The following is a 27,226-nucleotide window of genomic DNA, read 5'->3' on the forward strand; positions in this document are numbered from 1 at the left end:
TTATAGTTCGGTATTTCTGTATCCAGTAATTCCCAAGCAAATAAGGCGAAACAGGAGCAGTTCAAGATCTGGCATTAGAACAACTCTGTTTCTCAAGAAGCACTGCCTGAACACTAGGGTGGCCGGCCACCCATGGCTCTGCCCCACACACACTTGCAATAGGGACGCCAAGGTCCCTCTTCAGCTGCGCCCCCCACCTTCCTGAGGCATCAGTCCCTCTGTGCCCTACAGCTGGGGGCAGTCCTTCGGCAGTTCTAACTGCATCTGGAGCCAGGACCAGCATCTATCAGCTCAGGGTAATGGGGAAACATAGGCCTGAAAGGGTCATCAGTCAGCTCCCACCATCAGAAATAGCCACAACACTTAACCCCTTCCAAAAACTGACCAAGGTCCAGCCTAAAACCACTCATTTTTTTTCCATGCTGTTCCTCTTAGCATCATATTATTTTAATGACTACAAATCTTCTGATTTCCAGGCTGCAGGTGTTCCTGACCAATTTACATCCTTGCACTGGGTCAATGCTTGCCCTTAGGTGAAATATCAATAGAGCACAGGCTTTCAACCTTAATTTTGCCAGGCTACTAAGCCAGGCTCTTTTAGTCTAAAGATGAGGTGAATCAGCAGAAGACCACTTTCTCTGCCCTTGGTCCAGGTTGAGTTCACCTTTCCCGACTGCTGGTGACCAGGTTTGTATGCAACATTCTAGATATAAAACAGCATTAACTGTACTTTCCCTAATACATATTAGTAAAGACACTTCCCCTTCTCATGGCTGCAAGATCACCCTGTGATTAGTAAATGCATTCACAAGCTGCTTTCCTTCTCCGTTTCCAAATCATCTATAAATTTATGACATGCATTTTTCTTATGAGTCATAGGGTACACGGACTTGCTATTTATACTACTGATTCTCCTCCCACTGTTTCATTCTTCAGTCATCCTACCATTTTCCACAGTGTCCTTCTAGGCACTGAGAATACCTCACACCTTTGTATAATGAGTAAACTATCACTAGCAGCTAAGATGCAAATTTAAAAGCTCTGTGTATCTCATTCAGTATGCAAAAAAGTTTGCCAATTTGCACATAAGTGCTAGGGTGACACACAGGGAATATTGACCCATTCCCACCACTCATAAGCCTCTTCTGCTTTTGTAGGGTCTGATTATGACTTGTATGGCTGAGGTCACTAACCCATACAATGCAACAGTCAAATTTTAGGGGAAGATTTTCCAATTCAATAGCTATATCCAGGCTGAAAGGGCCACTCCAATAGAAATAAGGAACCTATTTTACCAGATACACACATATGAAAGAACAAAATGAATGACCTGCATAACTTTGTGCAGTCTTTATGACTCTTCTCCCTAGAGCATACTATATGACATACAACAAGTTGCATAAGGACTGGTGAATGCTAAACCGGGTTCAGGGCATCTTGTACTCACACCCTGCTGCCACCACCACTTTCATTTTGCATTTTTAGTTCATCATCTCTGCCTCTAAAGAAGCGTTTTTGAGGCCACATGTCTGTAAGGAAATTTCCTCTGAAAGCAGGTCCCCTTTTTCTCTCAGGATCTGACTATAAACAGCACAATCGTTACAGCTGTACAGCCCTGTACCATAGAGGATAAATTCAGTCTTAAGTTGTGTGCATGCAAGTTCAGTATAACCAGAGGACAGAAGTTGCACTGGTTGACTCCAGGAATATTTTGGGATTCTGCAACCCCAGATCTGGTTATCTCATTGAAGTCAACAGAAGCTTTGCCCTCGCAAAGGCACGGGGTGGGGGGGCGGGGGAAGGAACCAAGAGCAGCCATTAAGGAATTTACCACCTATTTAAAAGCTCTAAAACATTTTGCTTTCTATTTCCTGTGCATTTCACTACAGAGGGGTATAATGCTTTTCACATTTCCCCTGTAATAACAGTACAGAATTGGGAAGAGAAACAACCCACAAAGCAGCCATATCAGAATACTTAGAAAAGAAAAACAATTTCAAAAAAGCACAAAATAAATCACACCCAAACTTCCACACTGTAAGTCTCCTAACCGTGTCTTATGTAATGCTGGTTTAGAAAACAAAAGAGAGGCCAAATAAATCCAGAAATGAAAAACTACCACTCCTGCCTATCTATAAACAGACTGACAAACACTGCTGAAGACAGTCTGGATTCATTCAATCTGCCAGGCACACCAGGGAACACTACTAATTCATGTCTGAAGCTCTCTACACTATCCAATAGTGCTATATCCCAGCACTGGCGTACTGCCACACCAGCGCTGTCTCCCCTAAGCTCCACGGCCAATGGAAAAAGACACACACAACCCTCTATTGGATTTCTTTTGCTGTCCCAGACTGTAAATAACATTATTTTTTCTTGCTGCAAAAAGGATTATGTATTTATAATATAATATATATCATATATACAAGTATAGCTGGAAAGAGTAAGGCTTGTACAGAGTAAGGCACATCAAATCAGTGCTGACTTGGTGAGTATTACACACCTTGCATCAGGGGTTGAATATAGCTAAGACTTTTCCACATGGTGCCTTTTCAAGCATCTGCAGGTGCGTATCAGCACAAGATTTGCTTCCTGACAGCTGTAATCGTTTGACTAGATTTCATTCCCATTTTTGAGAAGCTGCTCTCTGTCTGCACATGTAGTATCTGAGTGGACAAGTCAGACCACTCAGCTACTCCAGAGATCAGAGATTCCTATCAGGGTGCCATCAGGGTGTGGGCAGTGACATAGCTCTGCAACTGCCTTCTCCTTCCTTTTGCACACACTCACCTTTCTAGACTAGGAGGCTCAAACTCCTTGGTCCCCTCACTCACTCAGCAGTTCATTCCCAGTCATTCAGCAGACAATTCCAGATGTCCCATCTCTCCTGTTCTCAGCCCTTCTTGCCACGCCACCCACTCAAACCCCACTTCAGTCCTGTCCCCTAACCCACCTGAAGCACATCATTCCTCACGCTTCAGCCCTGTCCCTACAACCTGAAACCAATAAAAAGGCAATTCCATTAACCGCTGAGGTTCTTGTTGTGAAGACCATGGCAGACTAGCACTAGAAACATGTTACTAGCAGTCTGTTTAGGAGGGCTGCATTAATTGCTTCTGTGGCACAGGTCAGCTAAGCACCCACATGGGTAGAGTTGGAAGTTGTCACCACTGTGTCCGCACAGCACAAGCTCTTTAGCATGGTCTTGTAGCATCAGCAGTACGTATTCCATAGCTTGTGAATCTCTAGGTTATGCTTTGAGCAAGTCTGGGCATTAGGGCCCTGTTCTGGTCTTCTCTGAGGCAATGGCTGCCAATAAACAGAAAATCTGGTGTGTGAAGAGAAGCAAAGGAAAAAGCCAGAAATGTCAAGCAGATTATCCTGAAACATAAGCTTCTCACACAGAAGCAGCAAAGAGAGGGATACAAAATTCCCAAAATTCTCAGCTGGCAAAGAGTGAATGGAAAAATGTTATGCATGAATGCCACTATTAGATATGATGTAGTATTTTATAACCTTGAGTATTTTTTTCCCTACACGATTCAAGGCCGAGATTCTAATTCTCGGGGAAGGTCCTTACACCAGGTATAGGGAACTGCCTTCACACTAAGCTGTGGACTACCATCATTGTCACTCAGATAAAACCACAGAGCAAAATTAAGACTGTCTTTACTGCAGAAGTAACTGAAGTCATCTATACTTGCTGTTAAGTCCTCTCAGATAGCCTGGTTTCAGTAGAAACATCTATGAGCTAAATGATTAGGTTAGCAAGACACATGCTAAGAATTGTCGATCTGTTCTCATTTGAGACTGAATCCACACAGACTAGCAAGTTCTAGCAAAAGCCCGATAATACTGAGTTAGGGGGTTTTGTTTCTGGAGAGAAGTCAAACTGTGATGCAGTTGGATGTCATAACTCAACCAATTTCAACTGGTCTGTTGCTACCAAACAGCAAGGTCCTGTCCCTCCTTTCACCCAAATCCCTGCCGTTGTGGCCTCCTCCTTTCTTTGCCTGCTCAGGGTCTGGGTAACCACTATGTATATATATATTTTTTTTACTCTGCCAGGTTGTTTTTCTGAAGGATTAGTGAACTGAACAGACATACTGAGAATCTGAGCCAGTACAAAAAAGTGGCAGAACTGTGCATCTCAGAGCAGAGGGAAACAATGCTTCGCTTTAAAGAGCAGTTTAGATATCACACCTAATTGCCAACTTACGGGAAACCTTCCAATCAGGACTGCAGCAAAGATGGGCCTTCCTTACCTTGTGACACTGTGTTTGAATCATCAGAACAATTATTGTCACTCAGAGCGGACTGTAAAATGCTATAGATATCTGTGCTGGTCTTTTACTGGAAATGGAACAGTAGGAAAAAAAGACAATAAAAAGTCAACAACCCCCCCCCCCCAAAAAAAAAAAAACACGCACCCACCATCCGAAAAGTAATTCCTATCAGGGTTCAAACTGGGCTCAAGTACCCGCGGATCCTTTTATTAAACAAAACATCTCAGAGTTAAATACAGTAAACTTTAAAAGGACATAGATAAATATTCTTGCCCTGGAAACATGGCCCTCAGGCTCCGTAACTATTTGCTGCAATATTCTTCAGCGGGCAAAATGGAAAGCTGGCAGCCACCCAAGGTATTCAGACTAAGCATTGTAATTAGAAGCTACTTAGGGCATCATGAACTGAAATATATGCTAATAAAAACATCATTAGCTAACTTGTGAAGAGACTGTTCTTAGGGGAGGCAATCTTTGCTAACAATAACATAATTGTTGTGAATTTAAGTCCTGAAGTCCTGGACAACAATTTAAGGCTGATGGGGAAAAAAGTGAGATGGAAGAAAAGTGACATTTTGAAAATAGTTGGGTGGAGGGAAGTGACACTGAAAAAACAGAGCAAGTGAGCTAATTTGATAACACATGAACACAAAGCAATTGGTTCTGCAGAGCTGACTAAAATAACCCTTCAAGCTGACAGTTTCCTAGTTTGTTACGTAGAGAAATATATGAATGAGTAGTACAGAAGTGCTGCTGCTATTGTTACCTCCTGCCAGGTCCACAATTCTTAAGGTTTGAGCATAACTTTTAAGCCTCAAGTAGGCCTTCAGTCACACCTCCTAAAGTGGTATTGTCCTGCTGATACACATCACTGTTGACAGCAGAGTCTAAGAGCAGACAGAGGAAGTTCTGCCTGGAAAGCATGAGAGAAGGATACCCCAAGCTCTTTGGCTGTGAAGCAAAGGAGAGCAGCAGAGAAGCAGGGCAGGTGTTCACACCAGCACTCAGATACAGCAACAAATGGCACAGCTGGGGAAGTATAGAATATCCTGACTCCAGAATAAGCACACCTAAGTCCTATGCTTGGCCTTGTATTTAGAAGAACAAAGACAAATGAACACAATGTTGAAAGAGCAGTAAATCCCAAATACAGTTATCAGTAGTATAGACAATAGAAGTGTTGAGGAAACATCCAGACTTAACAAAACCACAGCAAAAAAAGGAAGGACAAGAGCTTTCAAGGCATAAACACTATTTGGAATACATCTATCTGTTAGTACACTGTGAAAAATAGCAATAGGCCTGAAGTTTGGGATAGCCTGGAAGTTTTGCATAATCACGTTGTTCAGAGGATAACTAGAAAGAAATTAACAGTGGCAGACATTTGTTCTTGAACAGATCAGAAAGAGCAATATAAGTAACTAGAATCCCAAATATAAGTTAGAACGAATAAACCATTGAGAAGCACGAAGTGTTTAGCTGTAAAATGGGGATGTTCCAACGTAGTGAACTATCTGGAACAACATGGTCCTCATCTTGGGAAATTTGGCTCCCTTGGTAGCTGGTGCTCACACCCATCAACATTATTTACTCTGTCACCCCAGATTTCAAAGGCCTTAGTAAAGGATTGGGAATAGACTGTGCAAATACAGAAGAAAAAGATGGTCCCTGGCTTAAAGAGGTTACAGTTCAGGATTACACATAAAAACTGTAACATGATTTATCTGAAATAGATGCACAGCAATTTAGCCAGATTTGTGGTGGTCACTGCTCGTCATCACTGGATTAGGGGGGAAAAAAAAAAAAAAAGGAAAGAGTGCAGATGATGTTTAACTGAAGCATATTTTTAGAAAATGACTAGCTCAATCAAGAGAGGAAGCACAAGAGACTGGATGGGAAGGATGAATTTTGTGTCCAAAAGTCAGAACTCAGTCACAGATTTCCTGCTTCAAATGAGGCATCCTTTAGCATAGTAAATACGACTTCTTAATAGGCACCTACTTCAAAAACCTAATACTTTTAATATGTTTTGAGATTCTTAAGATTATGAGAGAAATATATTAGCTGTTATATCTAAATCTCAAGAACTGAGTTTTGTGTGTCAAAGAGCTAGCAGGAAAAAGGAAAGTGAGGTGGGGGCAGAAAGAGAGAATAAACAAGGAAACACAAACCATGGGAAAGAAAACTGAACCTTTGCTACCTGTGGCCGCTGAAACTCCACACACACTTGCCGTATGTAGTCAGTAATCAGCTCCAGATTATGTAGAAATGGAACAACAAGATTCAAGGGAAGGGAGGATGCTGTACTTGAAACATGTTCTTAAAGATCCCTATTGCCATCATAAATATCATACTGAATTGCTAAGAATCAATGGATTTCATCAGGCACACTTTATCTCATGCTTCACATTGCAAATAAAAACACAAACATTTCCTGCACTTAACAGCAAAAATCTTTATTGCCTACAATTCCCATGCAAGGTATGGGGAACATAGTAGGATGTAGAAGGACCCACATTACAGCTTGAATAAGCATCTCATTTTTCCCAATCCTAAAATGAGAATACAGTTACATTTTTCTAACAGCAGGAACAGTGTAATTTCACCTGAAAGTCTGAAAATACTTTAAAATACATGCATGGGTTTTTGCATCTCTTGCAAATGTCCCAAGATAAATGGGAGCATGTATTAAGACAACTCTACAGTCAGCCTGTTATTGATTATTACTGCCATTAAGACTATTAAAAAAAAAAATTGTGACCATATTCAGTGTCCCAACTCAGGATAACCTTGGAGTCACCACCTATGTTCAGACCACCTGCCAGGCCATGTACTAGATGTCAAGTTCCTTCCAATGTGAAGGAAAGCTGCCACACATAAAATTGGTGAAACAACAGAGGGATTGCCTAGCTAGCTAAAGACTGGTTGGACACAACCCAAGCTGTGCTGAAGGAAGTGACTGACCCAATCCCCATGGCATGGCACCAGCTGCTGGAAAAGATCAGAATCTGGGCAGAGGTAACATCCACAGGCTGGGGCACAGCTCTGCAGGGAAAAGGAAGCCAAAATCCACAGCAGGCTTTGTAAACTAACACATTAAAAGAGATGAGTATAACAAAAACATACTGCAAAATAACACTCACCCTCTCCTGACCAGCTGTATATCGGGTACTGCAAAATAATACTCACCCGTTCCTGACCTGCTGTATCCCAGATCAGAAATTTATGAAGCTCATTCCCACAAGGCACAGTTTTAGTCATGAAGGATGCTCTGCAAACGAAAGGCAACAGCCCAATCTCATTTACTGATAATCCCAGATAAGGAAGGAACAAAAATTCTTAAGACCACCAATATTCTATATATGCTACCTATAGACCTTATGCCTTTTTGCTAGGTTAGACTACATATCGGGAAACCCCAAACTCTTGATAAAACACCCTTTGAAATGAAAGCACTCTTATCAGATTAAATATATAATACATATATGTTTATTTTAAAAGAAGGGAAAAGTCTCTGAGGTTCAGAGTGTTCTTTGTGCATGGGCCCAGGAACACAAATACCCCTGCCACTCACACATAGCTTCTACTGCTAGTTACCGCCATCATCTTGGAGATCGGACCTGAGAACAAGAAAGCAAGCATCACATCTGGCAATGAACTCCTAAATCTAGGAGACTGGAAATGTATATAACTACTAATTACTTTGAACCAGACAAGTCACCTGCTGAAATGCACATGGTAAACAAATGGAAAAGAGTTCTCTAAATGTAGAAATCTTTGTAGCCTCTTGTATTTTTTATAGGAAATATGATTTGCCTGTGTTTCCTCTATGTAATTTTTCTTATTTTAGGAAAGAAGGTTAAAAATGTACAGGCTATTTGTCCATTACAGCATTTGAATTGAAAGCAGGTGGGGAAAGGTTCCTGGACTCTCTTACAAGCTTACAAAGATGCATTTGAAACAACACGCTGTCATTACAAAAGAATCAAATTACATCGAATGACATATAACTGATCAAAATATTTCCTCGGAATGGTACACCAGAGTTTCCCTCTACAGCCATCTGCAAAATGCTCAAATTTAACAATGCTGCATTGCATATAAAATATTAAGTAAGGCCAGAAAAGCAGTGTTTTCTTTGGTTGGTTTCCGGGTGTGTGCTTTCAGCTGTCATACTTCTTCTCAAAGTATTAAGCAATACTTTACAGCTTCAAAAACAGGAACTTCAGAGAATCAGCAGCTGTTGTAGATTACAAGGATCATATGTTTAACACATTTGGTTAATTTGGAGAAAAAAACAAAACCAAAAAAAACTTATTCACATAGTTGGCCTTTATAGACAAGTAGGATCACTAGTATGTAAACTAGCATTTATATTCTAATCCTCAAAAAGAAAAATATTTTCCTCTGTTATCATAATTATGAAAAATAACATTTTTTTTAATGCGAGCAAAAGACTGACTCAGCAACATCAGGGGAAAAGGATGATTTAGAACTAAAGGATCACTCAAGTTCTCATCAATTCCTTCACTGCAAACAAGTGTCCTTCAATCAATAATGTTATTCATTATGTGCTTCCTTGCTTCCCTTCTCTCTGTCCATTTTCCTCTATTCATTATATTCAGGAGTCCAAAATTGTTCTGGAACCTCAAAAAGTAACTTCCAGCTGAGATTCCTTCATGCATTCAAAAGCAGAGGTTTTGAAGAAGTCTTCTAGCCCCCTGAACAATACACTCAAACAGTATCAGTCCTTCACAGAAGATTTAAAACAGCTATGACACACAAGCAAGATCAACCCTTCTCATTCAAATTATTTCTTTGTAAACTATATATATCTGCTTCCTCTCTCACTAGAGATCTTGTAAACTATATATATCTGCTTCCTCTCTCACTAGAGATCTAGAATTTTCAAAATTTTCCAGGTAATTATGAACTAGGGAGATTTGTTCATAAAATAGTAAAAAGAAAAGATTTTGGAATTAAATTCAGCTACATGACTAATAGGCTTCTGATGGTCTGTCACTCAGAGGCTTGGCAGCTTTATGATGAACAGGGGTGAATTAATTTTATTTTGTTTAAATTGCATTATCCTGTCTTCTAAAAATAGGGACAATGCGACATATCCTAAACCTAGATGAAAGCATATCCGCATCTGGGAACAGACACTGTTAACATTCCAGCTTAGCCTGACAATACCTACAACTCAGAACTGCTGGGAACCCTTAATACTCCTACTACCATTACTTGATAGGACATCTTGGTAATCATGTAAATCACAGCCTGTCTGGGTTGTGGTTTTGCTTCTTTACGCTCCGAGGATCAGATTTGGTACTTCACTGACTAGCAGGAAATAAAGTGATTTTAATCCTAAGGTCCTATGACCAAGGCAACATCTAAAGTGGGAAGCTCTTGATGAATAAAGAGAAAGACACCATGTGAGTAAGAGACTTCAGAATCTCTCTGTATAAGATGGGTGATGAAAAATATGATAAATTAAAAGGACAGCAGTAATAAAGGATCTCTAGGATTATTTAGGTTTTAGGGGCTTACTTATAGCAAAAAAGAACAAGGTTATTTTTCTGTTCATTTGTGTTAATGGAAATCCGAAATATCTCTACATTTACATCAGTACAAATGAGATCAGAGTTTGGCCTCAAGTCTTTCTTCTGTGAAAACCAAAGGAACTAGTCTTCACTTATACTGATTTCCTAATTGTTCTGGTACGTAGAAAGGAAACATTTAGTAGTATATGTGCCATTGTCACCCAGGGAGCCCATGACATATATAACACCATACAGAGACCTGCGCAAATGGTGAAGTAAACCAAACAGCTGGAAGTCATGGCTGTACGCAACAAGTCAATACAGAGTGGTTATGGACAGCTCCAGAGGAGAGGTGATTTCAAGAGACACCATTCACACCAGAAAACAAATGGCACAACTCTGTCATCCTCTCCATGTTATACAGCAATATAGTAGGCTGAGGCCCACTCTATATTAACCAGGAGAGGGAAAGGAGAGTAGACCTGGTTCTGAGCCACCCTGGCCACACTAAGCAGGTAACATGAGGTGAGAGGAATTAAAGGAGTCTAAAGGGTTAAATAGAAACGATAAATTGGAGGGAAAAAGAAGATATACAGTTACTCAGAACCTTGAAAGTTGGGAAAAAAAGGGAGTTCAACTGAGGGCAACAGGAAAGAAAAAAAGTATAGGAAAAAAAAAAGATATCGTGCAGGGTACTTACCCAATAGTAGGACTAATATTGTGATCAAAGTGGTCCTGAACAAATCGACAAACTATGCTTGATTTCCCAACCCCAGTATCCTGGTAATAAAAGAAAACATGACAGTGAAATCAGGAGACCAAAATACCAATATTTCACTAAAAGAAATAGTCAAATATTAATTTGTGAATAAATTCTCTCTACTGGTAAGTGGAGCAGCTTAAACATTTAAAAAGAAAAGACAGTACATGGATTATTTTTTTAACTGTCATCATGGCGAACGGAACTCCCCAGTTCTCTTCCCAAGATTCCCTTCTCTTGAAGTCTTGTATATTTTGGGGAGCATTTTATACTCCTGTTGCAAAGACTCCAGTGATTGAAGCATAGCCATCTACTTGTACAAGAAAAGGAACACTGCACTTTCAAACACACGGTACATTATGCAGCAAAGCCATTGTCCAGAGAAACAATTTCAGTCAGACCTGTTGCAAGCCCAAGTATGCTTCCAAAATAAAACACTACTAACCTTTTAGTATACTAACTGTACAAACTTAGTACAACTAACCTTTTTATAACAAGACAAACAAGGATACCTGGTAGAAATTTCATAGAGCCTTTAAGTGTTTTTGGTAAGGCAGGAATCCAAAGAGTTGTATAGCGCAAGATGCGCAACTATCCCTACGCAGATTGTGTTACTGGACTGCGGTAAAACAATATACTTAAATGCAGCACAAGTTGTTCTATACAATGCAATGTGGCAGCCTGCTTCTATCTGCAGTAACGATCTTTTTCCCCAACCAGTATGGAAAAAATAATAGGAGTACAGTACTAGAATCAAATTCAGAACTGCCTCTGGAGGAAGGAAAGGTGCGGGGGAAGCTTGATATTACTCAGTAATACTATTTTAGGCATTTAAGACACGAACAGCTTCCCCAAGAACCCAGTGTTTTCCAGTTTCTCTCTGCTGTTCCACAAAGCCTCGATGTTAGGTAGAAAAACATAAATCACACAGACAATTATAAAGGAAAAAGAACAACAGTACCATTACATCTTCCATAGAATTGCAAAGAGCCTCCTTGGAGAAAAAAAACAATGCAAAGAAATCAATCTTGACCTTTCCAAGATATTAACAATGACAGCCCAGGGTCCAATCTAAGTCATTAAAAAGTCAGTGGAAAGTTTTCCATTAATTTCATCATAACTGATCATAAGGACTATCTGTAAGTTCCATTTGTATGCATATTTTAAGACACTGAACTAATTTACACAAATTTCTCAAAAAGTGGCAAGGCAAGAGAGCACAGTTTGTTGATGGCACTACACACAATTACACATGAGAAGAAAAAAGAAAAAGCCTGTGTCTTTCCTGTAAACAATTCTGCAATCTTTAATCTTCTATCAAATATGAAAGAAAGAGAAAGGCAATATTTAGAGTTCCCTCCCCCATGTTTAAATGAATCTATATCACCACAACAAGTAGTCTTTATATATAACACCTATTAGAAAATCGTTATTTAAACTCTTATATTTAATTTAAGGCAGTCCTTAGTCAGCTTAAAAGCTGTAATAAATGCTCGTGCTACACCGACAGTTGTTTATCTACTGTGTTCAATCAATACACAAAGATCAAAGAGAGTAACAGATTTTAAGCCAGCCTAGTAGCCTTTGATCAATAGCAGCAATACATCCTCTTCCTATTCCCAAATTCTGCCTTCGTTTTTGATTTCAGCTGACATCTCTGTACAATTACTAGACTAGAATGGCACCACACATTTTTTAAAAACTCCTCTGTGCTGAAACTGAGAATCTAATTATTATTCTGGATTTAAACATTCTGGAGAAAACCAGAACTACCACGCACTGAATGAGAGGAATTGTATTTTCCTCTTTTGGGGACACTCTTTCCTCCACGGTGCTCAAAACTAGGTATCGATCCCTGTGATGATGCCTTAGTCTCATGTACCTTTTTCATCTCCTTTGATAGGTCACTAATAAGGGCAACTGCAATTAAATCTCTTAAGCAAGAGGATCTTGGTCTCTGGCAAGGATGTGACATCTACAAGTGCAGATTAAAGCATAGCTCATTTTTATGCAAGCTCATACACCTTCAACTTTCAGTTTATGACTCCTACTAACATTTCATGCTAACATGAATGAACTTTACAAGTTTCTGTTTCCCTAACATCTCTCCCGAGCACAGTTAAACTTAAGTATGTGCCAGCCATGCTGTTAGTCCTCAAATTATCTTAAAGGCAGTCTTAGACTTTGCTCATGTGATTGCTTAACTACCTAGTGGGCTAAATTTACCCCTGGTGTAACTCCAGTGAAGTCAATGGACTCGAACCAGAAATGAACCTGGCTTGTTGTCTCTAGGACTATCACTACTGCAGCCAGTAGCAAGACCTTTCCAGGAGCCAGTTAATTTGTTTGCTGAAGGGATTTAGTTGAAACATGCACTCCCAGCTTCTGGTTTGCTGCCTTAAGGATCTAAAAGGCCAGCTACCAGAGTATAATTAGAGCACACAGAGGAAGGAAATAAAAAAGAAAAAGCTTCCTTCTTACAGCAATGATTATCATTCTATTTCTAGATTAAAACTATCTACACAATTTTCAGTCCATGTTCCTATACCCGTCAAGTAAGAGGCCCACTTGCCTGAAAGCAAAGCAAATCATGATGTGTGAATGTGATAAAACAACTTGAAAACTTCGCATAAATCTTTTATTGCTAGTCAGACCCTATCTTTCACTTACAATAGGGAGGTATATTTCAGGTAGATCTCTCAGAAGTCAAGGAAAGCATGGCTGCTTCGAAGTAGAAAAGGCATCTACTTCACTGCAATGCATTTAACTAAATCTCCTTACTAAAGCTGTAGAAAGCATTCCTGCTATCATCTGCTTTGTCCTTTGCTATCTGGTCTTTCTCTTCATATACCCAATTGTCTCAAATCTGATGAGGATGATGAGAATGACTGTTTTGTTCCTTTCTTGTCAAAGAATTATAACAGATTTGTCAAGCCACATGTCTGGGTAACACTCACACATGCAGATGACATTTTTCAGTTCTTAAAGTTCTTTTCTTTTCTTTTCTTTCTTTTCTTTTTTTTTCTTTTTTTTTTTTAAAACACCCTGTAATCTGGTTCTTTTGTTTTATTCCATGTTGGTATATATACAACATCAAACATAGACCAAGGGATAAATATTCAGCTTATGTAAAAGGTCACAGCAGTACTGAGTTGAGTGGATTTGACAAGTTTCAGCAACTGAGAATATGCACTTAGGAGTTAGGCAGCACTTTAAGGAACAGATCCTGTACTTCTTCAGAAATCTCCTTATCCATGGGAACTCCGTGGGTTTCAGCACTATGCTAATTGACACATAATAACCAAGAGTATACTACTCCATGAAAAGAGTGGCAAGAAAGAAGTATATAGTATCTATTCTGAATGAAGATGTTCTTGATACGTTTGCATGGAGTGAGAGATATACAGAGTCATTTAGGTCATCAGAAGAACATTCAGATGAGTCATTCATGGGACCAGTTGCACATTTTGCTTTTCTCCTTGCTTCTGCATAAGCCTCACAGCCCACTTGCAGAATATCAGTTATAAAGTGCATTGTACCAAGATAAGCAAATGGGGCGGAGGAGGAAGCAAAGGAGTAGAAATGTAACAGCAATAAATGAACCCCTATTAAGTTCAGGAGAAGTAGCCACAACTTCAGCACCTTCCACTGGTCAGCAAAACCAATATGGAAATCTAAAACAGACAGACATTCCTGATAAATATAAGGGATCAATATAAGCACAAACAGTTCCTTCACCCTAGAAAGGCATTGTCTACTCTAAAATCCTTTATCCAGATTTAGGCATGAGGATTTTAAGAACATCAGAATGGAGAGCAGCACGCCACAAAAACAGCATTTCCACCCACATTCCTACTCACAGAGAGCCACCCCATTTGGCTCTTCTCAGCTCACAATACTGTAAAGATGAGGCTGTATTTCGAGCCGCAGAATTACAGGATACTGGCAACCAATTTGCAAGCAAACAACAATTCAGATGCTGATTTCTTCTGGTCAATTTGCAGCAGCACAGAGGAAGATAAGAAAAAACACAAGTTCAATTTGAACGATACATCAAAAAACAAAACGAAACATATTCTTATTACAAATAGGCAATTGGTATATTCCTCTCTCTTCTCCGTTGTTCCAGATGTGTGCACCTTGGCAGAAAAAACTAATGCAAGAAAATTTAGCTCTTTAGTTTAAATCTGGATGTCTCACTTATACCTTTGCATAACTATAGGCCTCAGTCCTGCAAGCACTTTTTCAAATTGAATGGAACTATACTACTCTGTAAGCATGTCCCTGATTAGGGATTTATTATTTTGCCTTGCTATTATAATAGCTTTTAATGGATTCAGATGGGTCAAGCCCTAATGTGTTGAGGAAACTAAACTCTTCATGTAAATTATTTTTACATCCAAATTGGAATAAATGTTAAATTCACAAAAAAATCCACACACATTGTGACTGATGACTAAACAGCAGTCCTATAATTATACATATTGCTGCAGCAGCTATTTTATTCTTGACTACACAGTATCTTTCTATGCTGTGTTAACAAGTAGGGCTTCTTTAATATATGTAAAATAAGATAAACTATGCAAAAATCCTTTTATGACTCTAGGGTTTTGGAAATGCAAATAAAACTAGAATACCACAGTATTTCACATGAGGAAATGGCATGCTAAGAACAAACATACTGAAGAAACTCCCTCCTGTCCTCCCACTTTCAAAGTGGGAAGAAGAAAAAAGAACATCTGGCTTGTAACCACTACAGATCTTGTGACTAACTTCCCATTTCAGCTTTAAAAGAGGGTTCAGATACCCTGGTGATGGGTACCACATAAATCTGCATGCAGAGGTAAAGGAGAGCTGATCATGGATAAAATACATAGCTCCTCTGGAAGGACAGGAGTTTTGCTGTTGACTTAGACAATGCCAGGAGTTGACCTACAGTATTTCGATCGGTATAAATTTTTACAAAATTAAAAAATGTCCCTCCAAAGCAATTTTTGTAATCACCAGGATTCACTGCGACATGATCTACAGGCAGATGTCTCATTAACGTTGCCAGGGTTTAACGTGTGTGTGTGTGTGTGTGTGTGTGTGTGTGTGTGTGTGTGTGTGTGTAGTGTTCAGAAAAAGCAGGTAAAACACGTTATTTTTGAACAATATTAGCAACACTTGAAAGTGACAACTCTTTATCCTTTCTTTATAAAGAAGAAAGCCTCACGTGGCTTCTACTGAACTCAGCATGGCACCCTCTAACCGTCACAATGGAAATCTCTGTCCCTCAGAGCCAATGTGTGTTGGGGCTCCCCAAAAGATCACCTGCTAGCCACCCTAACTGTAAAGGTATCACAAACGTTTGACAGCTCAGCCCTTCCTCTAAGGGGCGCTGGTCAAGAGAACAAGAACGTGACCCACGTAATCGGTGTTGATTTACGGCATGCCCCAGCTAGCCTCTCCTGGCGTACCTTCTTCAGCACACATGCAGCTGGAATTACAAAACTGTTCATGCTAATGAAAATCCAGGTTGTAGGCAGAAGGCAATACTGGTAAACTATTCTGAAATTTCCTCAGGTCAAGTTAGCATCCAAAGGTGCAATAAATATTTACATGCACCAGAGACAGCTGGTCAAACCTGGCCCACTGTTGATCCTCACGATACACCTTTGAGTGAGATAATGCTGCCCTGCATCATCAGTTCCAGACACAAAGAGGAAAAAAAGGCTATATCAAACATGCAGAGCAAGGGTACAGTCAAAAGCTGTATCACTCTCGTGGAAAAGGATTTGACCCCAGCTCAGACAGAAAATTGGCATCTGAAATAAGGAACAATTCCTGGCTTCCAGTCACATATTCATGCCACTGGACAAATCTCTTGGCTGGCTCATTACTAACTGAAAAGCAACAGAGGAACCAGTTTATGCTCAAGATTTCCCAAGCTAAGTTCACCTCTTTGTTATGCCGATTTGATTCCTGCCAGTGGTATGATAGCTAGGAAGCAGTGGTCCTTGCTTTGCATAGTGCAGAACTTTCATTGTTGAAGTAATTAAGATGTAGAGATGAGAACATTTTAATTGGTCTGAAGTTGCCAAAAAGGAGAAAACTGTCCTATACCTTCAAGATATGTGATATTTTAAATACAAAAAAAGCCTTCAAAATCTCTGCACCTGGCCAGGCAAATCTGAGGTAGAAAGACAATTTAAACTTCAGGAGGAGAAAAATAATCAATGAAACTTTAAAAAAAAAAAAAAAAAGAAAAAAGGAAATGTGGAGAGACCTTTCATTCTAGTAGCTCTACCTGGCAGTGCTGTATAATACAGCTGGCTTTGACTTGGCAGTTTAGCTTCTGCGTATTAAAATAACTGTTCTTTCCACTGTAAGGTTTGGCCATGATTTAGATTTTGATTTATAGTTCAAACTGCCTGGCCCATACCCATTATCCACAGCAGGACTTTTGACGGAATTTGAAAATTCACAGCAGTGAAATCACACCGCAGTACTGCTAGTTGGTTAGCATTTTATTAGCTACCATCAAACAAATTGCTAGGCCTGCGCCATAAAGTATTGATGGGATTTTGCAGAAATGTATACTCAGTTCTGGTCAGGTCTGATCTCTAGAAGGAATGTCACTCCTCATGCAAAGTCTGGCATGCAGCACCAAGCTTTTTAGTCTGCATCTCTGCTGCTTTCTGACATACCAGTCCTTAACCCAAAGGCAGATGCTAAGGCTTGAGTACAGGAATACTACTATCTTGTAACTTCCAATAGAAGGTAAAAAACTAACAAGCCATTCAAAAAACAAACAAACAAATAAAACTATGAAGCTTTGCCATTTGCAGCCTGCTTTAGTCCTCTATGCTTGCCATTTACATTTTAATCATAACACAGGCAATCAGATGCAAGCAGCATTGCAATATTTTCCATGTCTTACTAATCCAGTTACAGCTGCTCTGTAAGGCTGTGGCAGGCAGCTTGAAGAGCATCTGAAACTGGCTTTGGATTTTTATCAACTGTATGAACATACAAGGAGAGTTATGCACAACAGATCCCTGATCATAGTTTCCAAGGGCAGTATTTTAATCCAAGAACCATTCTACCCAATAAACTTTTGCTAGCCTTAAACACAACCTTCCCTGTATTTGGGTATCACTTACTTGTCTGAAGACGCTACTGTAAGGAGAAATAATACCCTTCAGGAGACCTGGGTTCAGACATACCACTGGGACTCATTTGAATCTGCCAAGTGTCAGGCTTGTCCCAGTGAAAATGCAGCCATTCATGAGCAGTGGTGGCTAGAAGAAGTACAAATAGCTTCCTGCTGTATTCAGTTTTTCCATCTGTAAGATATATCAAGTGAGCAAATCCCACCACTGCATAAGCACACAGATGAAAATACAAGAGTCGCTCTTAAGACAACACCTTGGCTCTCAGCTGCTTCATAAAGCTGCCTGAGACTTTAGGCTGCACTAAAAGAATGCAGGCTAAGCGGTCAAAAGAATATACAGCTCACTTGGGACAGAGAATTTTTGTAAATTCCGGTTTTCTCTACAGCCCTATATAACGAGAAAAAAAATATTTCCAGGATGCACATGATTATTGGAGAAGATCCTTTTCCTGTTGATTTGCTGGACATAGGTCTCAGAGTTACAGACCTGGGCCACAGGCACACCTGCTTCCCAAAGGAGCAGCACGATTTTTAGCTCTGCCAACAGAGCTCTCTATCATTTCTCCTTACAGTAGCATCTTCAGACAAGTGCCTTAAGAGATAGTCAATTGCTGAGTTCATTGGTTTGGTATTTACATGCACCTTGAATACCACCTGTATATTCCTAATAACCATTTTAAAACAGAAAAGTAGTAATAAGCCCTGACAGCAGATATCTGGCCTGTGAGTGTACGCTGTATCATCTGATCCTTCCTATTTGTTTTCCATTTCCCTCACTGGTTAGCAAAATGCTTACAGTGACCGCCAGTTCTGCTTTGCCTCAGAGCTGGATGTGTCTACAGTCCTGTGCGCCTCTTCTATTCCTACAGAGGCATTGAAGCAAAACATCTGCTGTCAGGTTTGGCTCCCTTGCCAATGTGATTATTCAGCATGTGGCTTCCTTTCGCATGCATCCTGCACACATCCTACTGTGGAGTTAAACTCAGGCACGTACAACTTCTCTGCTATCTGCTTTACTTGGAGCCAGCAAATGCAGTCTTACTTGCTTTGTCATTTTGTAGATTCCTTTGTAGTTAACAGGTCTCTCCACACTCATTGAGATTGTTTGTCTGCACTGCACTCCACCAAATCCTAGCCCAGTAATCTTTTAGAGACAAAAAACTCAAATGCTAAAGTTTCAAATACACCTTCTTATATACCTTCTTTAATGCTCTCCTGCATCTTTTGCTCTCTCATAGATAAGAAAAGAATACTTTCAACCCTCCCCCACCCCCAAACTGCAACGTCAGTTACAATCACTCCATCTATCTACTTGTATCAGAAATATGCCCAGAGACTCCAAGCAACACCACTGCCTCACCAAACTAGAAGTTAAAAAACCAAACCTAGAGGGCCAAAACCATTTTATCACCCTATCACAGTGATGTGCTTGGCCAGAAATGGGAGAGACGGGACGGAGACAGACAATGTCTCTATAGTAGCTAATGTTAACAATCAACTCACTTTCCTAGAAACATTCATACCTTTGTATGAGCACAGTCATATGAAACCAAAGTCTCTCCTAGAGTGCCTCCAAGATTATTGGGCATTATCTTGCCATCATAACTAGGGCTCCAAACCCAAGCTCCTCATGTTGAGTGGAAGGCATGGACAGTCATGGCTGCAACCAGAAGAACTTCAAGGTGAGCAGACGCTCCTCTCTCTTTCTCTCCTTCCCTCCTCTCTTCCCCACACACTTGGTTTTCCAAAGAATTTGGACAAAGTGCTCTCTCTCACCTGGCATTTTGACAAAATAAGCCAGGATCCATCAACCTGCTCCTCAGCTAGCTGGAACTGTCTTCACTCCACTAGCTTCAGCTGAAGATCTGAAGTGTAGAAAGGCTTCTCCAAATGTGGGGACTCAAGAGAAAGAACACTATCACCTTGACAGAAGGCAAGACTATGCTGGAAAGATGACACAGACAGTTAAAAAGAGAGCTATCTTTCCTCAATACAAAGCCCAGTGAAATGGCATTAAATCAGCAGTAAGGAACAAATCCTTGTTTTACATTGTAGTAGCAGTGGGTGACAGGATTAGCAGTCAGTTGAACTATCCAGAAACCAAGAAGTGGCCCACATGACTGCTACACACTGACTCATCCCAGAGCTCATGTACACTGCTGCTCTTCTATGACCTGCCAACTCTATTTTTGTAAAGTTGGCATGGGAATATAAAGGAATCTTTATCTGTGAGAAAGGAGGCTGAGAAGGAAAAGGAAGAACAATGGTGCTTCCTTCAAAGCTGTTTCTTAATAACTCTCATATAGAAAATAATAATAATAATGAGGCAAAACAGAAATGTGATTGATGAAGAGAACATGGCCTGTGGGTCAGCTCTCCAGCTACCTAAGCTCCTTTATCTTCAGCATAACTCAAGAACAGCAACACTGTAATACAGGCATATTAAAAATAATAATAATAAATTAACTCAGCCTATAGATTTAAAGCTTTGGAATGCCCAGCTCAGCAATTTTTAAAGCTCATCTACTTAGGTCAAAAAAACAACCCCATACTCTAATTCTAATTTATATATTAAATCACTGCATCATACTGTAGAAAGCAACAGCTAACCACACTGCCATGCTAGCAGGTGGTTGGAGTGCAGAAATAACAGTTTTTATATCATTATTAACAAACTCTCTTCCCATGTCAAATTTCCAGCTAATTCGCCGCATCTTTTCTTACACATTTCCTTCCCTTCTCCCCACAAGATATCAAATTCAGAGCAGCAGCTAAACTGCCAGGAGAAATGAAGGATTTTAAATTGAAATCAAAGAGGAGAATCTCAATCAATTTCGTATGCCCTTGACAGGCATGTGATAGGGACTGCTGCAGAAGAAAAAGTGCTTAGCCTGGTGAAAAGGAAGACAGGAGCCTGGTGTTGATTTGCATTCCTCTGTCTCAAACTGTGGCTTTCGGGGGGTATTGGCTATTTATATAAAATGCTAAACTCCTTGTTTTGAACAGCCTCTACAGTTTCAAACACGAGCATGATCTTTGTAAAAAACAGACTGAAATAAGGTGGTATCATTCTAGCTAACAAGCAAGATGAGAGGATGAATGGAGAAATAAGAGGAGCACCTTTCAGGAAGCATTCTCACACAGACACACACACACGCATGCGTGCGCGCATACCCCTCCTCTGCAGTGGAAACAGATGCCAAAAAACCTGCAAGGAAACTCCCGGCGGGGAACTCAGCAGTGCAATGTCTGAGGACATCCTTAGACTTATTTACGCTTTACACTACAGCAAAGCGGCCTTCAAATACAACAGCATAGTCACAAGCTGCATAGAAGCAGTCCTGTCTTTTGGGGATCCCAACTGAGAACGTTTTGTCGGAAAATTCACAGGGAACAACTTTGCTTCAAAAACTGACTCAAGACAAAACCCACAGCAAAGAGCAGAATCCTTTGCTACTTAACACAGCTACCCACAAAAGAAACTACATCACAAAATTAAACACCATAAAACCACTCTCCCAGGGCTGTGCAGCACTGCAATGCAAAGGAGGACATTTAACTGTGTAACAGCACCACCTGGTGACTCCCGGTACAAAGGGAAAAGGAAAGATGACAACTTGGCCAAAGCAGGACAGGAGGAATGGAGAAAGAGCACTGGAAAAATTATTCAAGTAAGCTGGGAACCAAGAGCCTGGGTAAGGAGGGAAAGAGGACTGAATGGTAGAGCTGCAAGAACTAGCCAGACGGGACAGGTAGGAGACAGCGACAGAAAGGAGACAAAGAATGCCAGAGCAGTTTCCTTCAAAGCATGGTTGACCCATGCTACCTACAACCATGAACTTTTCTCATTGCTGTTAGCATTCAGAAGTGTTGTGTGACGATGAACAATGGGCATGCAGGCAGCTGTGAAGAGACGTCTCTTATTCCACCAATAAATGATTGTGGTAACACACCCACAAAGGAAAGAAGCCCCAAATTTGCAAAGTGTCAACAGTGCTGTACACCTCAGATTTTTATGAGATATATAGCTGTTGTACTTTACAGAGTCATTACCACCCAAACAAGAATCTTGTCTCTCTACTTGCCCTCTACTGATTTCTGAATCATAGGACCCTGTTGACCAAGGCATAGAACAGACAAGCAAGTAAATCTACTGTGCCAGGTGTCCTGATAAGAAAGCGTATTATCTCACACTGTGATATGCTTTCCCATCTTTCACTCCTACTACCCTGATTCGCCTTAATAACCTCTCCCAGTTACTGTCTTGCTGATTTTCCATCCAAGCATCACCGCAGATGCTTAACTATGATCAATTCCATGTCCACTACTTCATTTTTCAGATGAGGAAGAGAAAGGAGAGTCACAGCTTACCATGAAAAAATTCCTCAGATGGGTGTCACAGATGGGTTGTGGTCACTATTCAAACCCTTCCCCAACTAAGTAGTGCAAGGAAACATGCAGATCCCTTGCAAACATGAAACCTCACCAAAGAGGAGCTAAATAAAGCCAAAGTTTAAAAAAAAATTGCAAGTCCTGCTTAATACCCGCAAGATTTTACTGACAGCAAGATCTGATTTACACAACTTAAATGGTCAAAATTTGTTTTATGGACAAATTTCCAAGACAGCCACCTTTTAACTTTCATACACCATCCTTTTCCTACCCACTGTATCTCAAATTATACATGCATTCACAAAAATCCACTCGACCTACTACATTTCATTTGGATAAATTGCCACTAAAAAATACAGTAAAAGTTTGTGTGAATAATATCTGCTTAAGAATTCTGATAATTGGGCCTGAACTTGCAACACGTAAAGAAGTAACGTGTAAGGAAGAAACTAGTCACCGTACCTCACATTTTCAATGAGAACGAGTATTGATTGTAGGCTGTTATCTCTAGAGGCCAAGTGCATGCACACCAGCATAACAATCTGGTTAAGTATCATTTATCATCATTGTGCAATTCAGTGATCAGAGAAAGTGACTTCAATTTTCAGACTAAATACATAAATAACCTGAGGCTTTCATAGTTCAGCAAACAGCAGCCTGACAAATTTTGTTTTTGAGTTCAGTTTTGGCAGTAAAGCTCATATAACAATTCTGTGTTATTCTTTCCAAAACAAATTCTTTTTCCAAGTGAACCTTTCCCCCCACATATTTCTAGCAGCTTGAGCTTTCAAAATAATTGTATGACAAGGAGATAAACTTTGCCCTGAATTGCTGCTTGACACGAGTTTCTGTTTATACTCCAACACCCTGTCTGTCAAATCCTGTCATTAAGGGCCATAATTTTAAAATACAGACTCATTAGTGTCACTTACTAAATTAAAAAAAAAAAAAAAAAAAGGATTTGAACACACACCTGTCCCCATGTAGAAGGCATACAAAAACCTTCCGTTAGTCTGGAACTGATAGTCCCAGCCCAAACATTACAGTTTTACAGTACAGAACGTCAACAAATCCCAGTCTGGATCAAAACTTCTTGGTTTAGCGCAGATATATGAAGTTATTTTCTTTCATTAAAAGAAAGCAGTGATTCCTATGCAATCAACTGTGCACATCAACTAGGTACAGTATTTCAGGAAATAGTGCTCAAGGTTCAGTTTACTATCTCAGTAAGATAAAAATTGTCAAGTAGTTGCCTGAAAGACTTGTAAGAGGGTTAAACTGCCTTCAAATTTGCTTGTGCAAGCTCAGTAAGGAACTCAATTCAATGTTCAGACATTTCCCCCCCAGTCTGTAACTAGCTCACCTGCAACATATTACAGCATTTCATACCAAAAGAGGAAGGAAAAGCCATGTGTATCTTGAGTGTCAACTGAAACATCAGGCAATTCTAGAGGAAAAAAAAAAAAAATAGAAAAAAAAAATCCTCTCTCTCTCTTGCACCAAAGGGCAACAGGGAGGAAGAAGGCACAGTTTCAGGGTGTAGCTATATAAAGACATTTCCCCTAACAAATGGAAATCAGCAGTATGGCTCCTGATCTTTGCTGTGAGTTAGAGGAGCCCTAGTAAATGTCAGCTAAGGACTACCAGAGACAAATTACTCTTTCTTGCTTCCATGTGCTCCCTCTCCTCTGCACCTGCCCCTCACATGTTGGACACCAAGTAGCTGCAAATGTCAGTTCCAGCAGCAGCTTTAAGTTGGCCAGATATTCCCCTCTGCTGGGAGGGATTCTTAGCTGGCCAGATGTGGCCACACTCCAGCTCCCTTGATTAAGTGATTTCATAACCTCCGCTTCACTTGTGTATTCTATGGAGTTGAAGTCCTCCCTAACACAAAAACCATCACCACTTAATTTAAACAGTGTCACATAAGGACCCACCTGGTGCTTTTTCCCCTCTGTCACCCATGCAAGTAAACAGAAGAGATAATAGCAAGCACAGGGTACTAAAACCTGGGGCTGAGTTATTTTATTTGCAGATTTACTACGCTCTAATGTGAACTTACTGAGAGCAAAACTATCTGCACAGAACAGGTTAATGTAATAAACAGACAACATTATCAGTGTAAGGCCCTAGCCCTCAAGAAGTTGACTTCCTGAATATTTGCATCTCCTCTGTGGATTTCAGTAAGAAAGAAATTCAGCACCTCCTAGACTGGGGCACCAATAGTGCTATCAAATTCCATTTTTATGATAAAAGCCCTTTCAATGGCTGAAAGGCTTGGTTTTGTTTTTTGGTTTTTTTTGGTTTGTTTTCTTAAGGGAATCTTCCTCTCTCCACCACAGAAATAACCAGGAAATAAACACATGAACAACTGATTCACAGAAGAAAGTTTTGACACGCCTGGCCAATTTTTCACTTTGCTCAGAATCCAGACCAACAACAGTAGAAAGTACATGGACTTTGCAAATCTCAATTTAAAATTGGGAAATATTTCAAGTGGCAATGCTAAACCATGAACTCTGGTACAATTAAGAATATCTACTCAAGGGAGAAGAATGGCCAGGCTAGATGAAGAGTGGATTTCATCTCCCTCTCCAAAGCAGGAAGAGAGTCACATACAAGGCACTCCCTTTCAGCACAGACTATTGGGACTGTAGCCAGAGTGCTCAGAACCTTGTAGGACTGAGCCCAAAGTCCCTGCAGACCACAGACACAGCACAATGACAAAGACAGGGATGCTGGACAATATCTCAAGTGGACTGCAAAATCCTACCAGACCTTCCCGAAGCTATGACAGAACATTCTTGGCTGGTCAAAAGATACAGCTTAATTTAACGCAACAAAAACAATACTTCTGCAGGTTTAGTTGGAGAAAAATGTTTTGAAATGTGAGTAAAATAAAGCTAACTTGCACAAAGTTACAGCTTTAAAAGCAAAAAGGAAACTGAAGACTCAAATCAAGGGAGAAGTGTTGGGGTGTTTTTTTTCACCTCACCTTATTTTTTTCTGTACTACTCCCTTTGTTCTCATGCTCTGCTTTGTGTGGTTTTCTGTTCCTTACTTTCAGCTTCCCTCTTCCCCTTACTCCTTCTCAGACCTTACCCTCTGTGTTCCTCAATCTCTCCCACTGGCCCCCTACGACTCTTCTAATTCTTTCCCTCCCACCCGAGTCTCTCCGTTTCAGTCCTCCGTTGCCTCTTTCTCCATTATTCTTTCTTTAATACTCTGTTCCTCGAAGTCTGCTCTATGCTGCCTTTTACACACTTCTTTCTATTGATCATCACTTAACTCAAACTATTCCTGCAAGTTCCTGGGCTGTAGGACTATCACCCTCCTTAAAATAAGTCCTTTTCTTTCTGTATGTATATGACAAGTCCCAAGTGTTATTTTTCCTCTCTCTCTCTCTCTCTACTCATCGGCCTAAAGGAGAAGGCAAACCTGGCCACACAAAATTCTGGATCAAATTAAATTACCTGGTCAAATAAAGCACTGTCTCTGAAAAGTCTACTGGGTCCTGAAACTCAAGCAGAGGAAGAACTGGGCTACCTCATCTACTTGCAATGTTAAATGACAGGAATCACTCAGGAGCTGTGTTATCTTAAATACCTAGTTTACCTAAACTTGTCATCTTTGTCCTCTACGCAGCACTGCATTCAACAATGCATTAAAGTATATGCTTAGCTTTAAGTTTGGAATTCAATTTAGCCTATTCAGCAAAGACTGAATTATGTACCTGGACACACTGCTAAAGAGGGATTACCCCTGTACTTAGAATTTTGCATGTGCTTAAGAACTCTGCTCAAATTAGGCTTCAGTAAAATAATCTTAAATCAGCATTTGCATTATCTGGATTTATACAATTGCCATTTTTGCTGCTTAAAATGTGCTCCGGATGCCAGTCTAATGCCCAGGCAGGCTATCAAGCATACCCTGAAGGAAAAAAATAAAGAAAAAAAAAGTCAAAAAGACAGAAAAATTGATTCTGAAGACCATTAAACAATACCAATTATACTCTGCTGCTGGAGTCATAACAGTTAAAAAGATTAAATGTGGGACACAACATTTAATTTCTTCACTGTCATTCAAGCAAATTAAGATGAAAACACACAGTACAATTTTCCTTGAATTGTCCAGAATAGTGATATCATAAAAGTATATATAAAAAGAAGATGCTGACTTAAGGGATAAGTAAGAGGAAGAAACCTTGTTTGTGACATGCTCAAGGACTGACTATCCTAAAAGGATGATTATCTGCATAGTACTGCAAAGGTTGAAGTCAGCATGGATTATGTACCATGAAAGGCTTCTGGCCTAAATTAAATTTACGTAGTTGGAAGCTTCCTGTTCATATCAGCTTTAACAAAACACATTGGAAGTGTTGATTTTATGACCCTTAAAAACAGATCTACTTATATTCAGTACATTAAAAGAGAGAGAGAGAGAGAGAGAGAGAGAGAGAGAGAGAGAGAGAGAGAGAGAAACAGGCTTCCTATTCAATAAAGGGAATCTGTTCTCTCTCATTTCCCAAATCCCTCCAAGAATTAACCAACCACCAGATTTATCCAGTCACAAACCAGAAGTGTGCCCTTATGCACTGGAAGTGGTCTATGTCAGTCAATGACAGTTTTCTTAAATTAACAAAGATTATTTTTTGCAAAAAACATAGTATTTGCTTCCACAGGAAGCATATGATATGAATAAACAACTCCAACTTTTCAATTGTAGTATGTTTCTAAGTCATAGACTACTAACCATAGGGATAAAGTGCCCTCCCCCCCCCCCCCCCAATCAAGTACTTAAAAATGCACTGAAGTTCAAAAAGCCAAGCTGAGCCTTAGTGTAACTCCATAGCATTCAAGAAAGTCCTTCCTGGGATGATTTTCACTTCATTCTTTGGAAAGCCCGGCAATCCCTACTACGCCTTCTCTATGTTGGCACACAGCAGATACTGACCAAATACCTACAAATTCCTGTTTCACCACTGAATTCCCAATATCAGCCTCACAAGCAAGAAATGTGCATGTATGCATGGCAAGCATATACTAGAAAAGTCTAAAACTGCTCCAGATATACTGGGATACGTTAG

General features: G+C 40.0%; 1 protein-coding gene across 1 annotated transcript in view; it reads right to left on the reverse strand.

Moving 5' to 3' along the window:
- Positions 1-27,226, reverse strand: part of RAB31 (RAB31, member RAS oncogene family) — a 62,474-nt gene that overhangs the window by 24,748 nt on the left and 10,500 nt on the right. The window contains exons 2-3 of the mRNA XM_064507202.1: positions 10,533-10,612; positions 7,479-7,560 (exon numbers count right to left, since the gene is read on the reverse strand). Of these exons, the coding sequence (XP_064363272.1) occupies positions 7,479-7,560; positions 10,533-10,612 (162 nt within the window). The remainder of the gene's footprint in view (positions 1-7,478; positions 7,561-10,532; positions 10,613-27,226) is intronic.

The sequence above is a fragment of the Dromaius novaehollandiae genome, chromosome 2, assembly GCF_036370855.1.
Source record: "Dromaius novaehollandiae isolate bDroNov1 chromosome 2, bDroNov1.hap1, whole genome shotgun sequence".
Lineage (NCBI taxonomy): Eukaryota > Metazoa > Chordata > Aves > Casuariiformes > Dromaiidae > Dromaius > Dromaius novaehollandiae.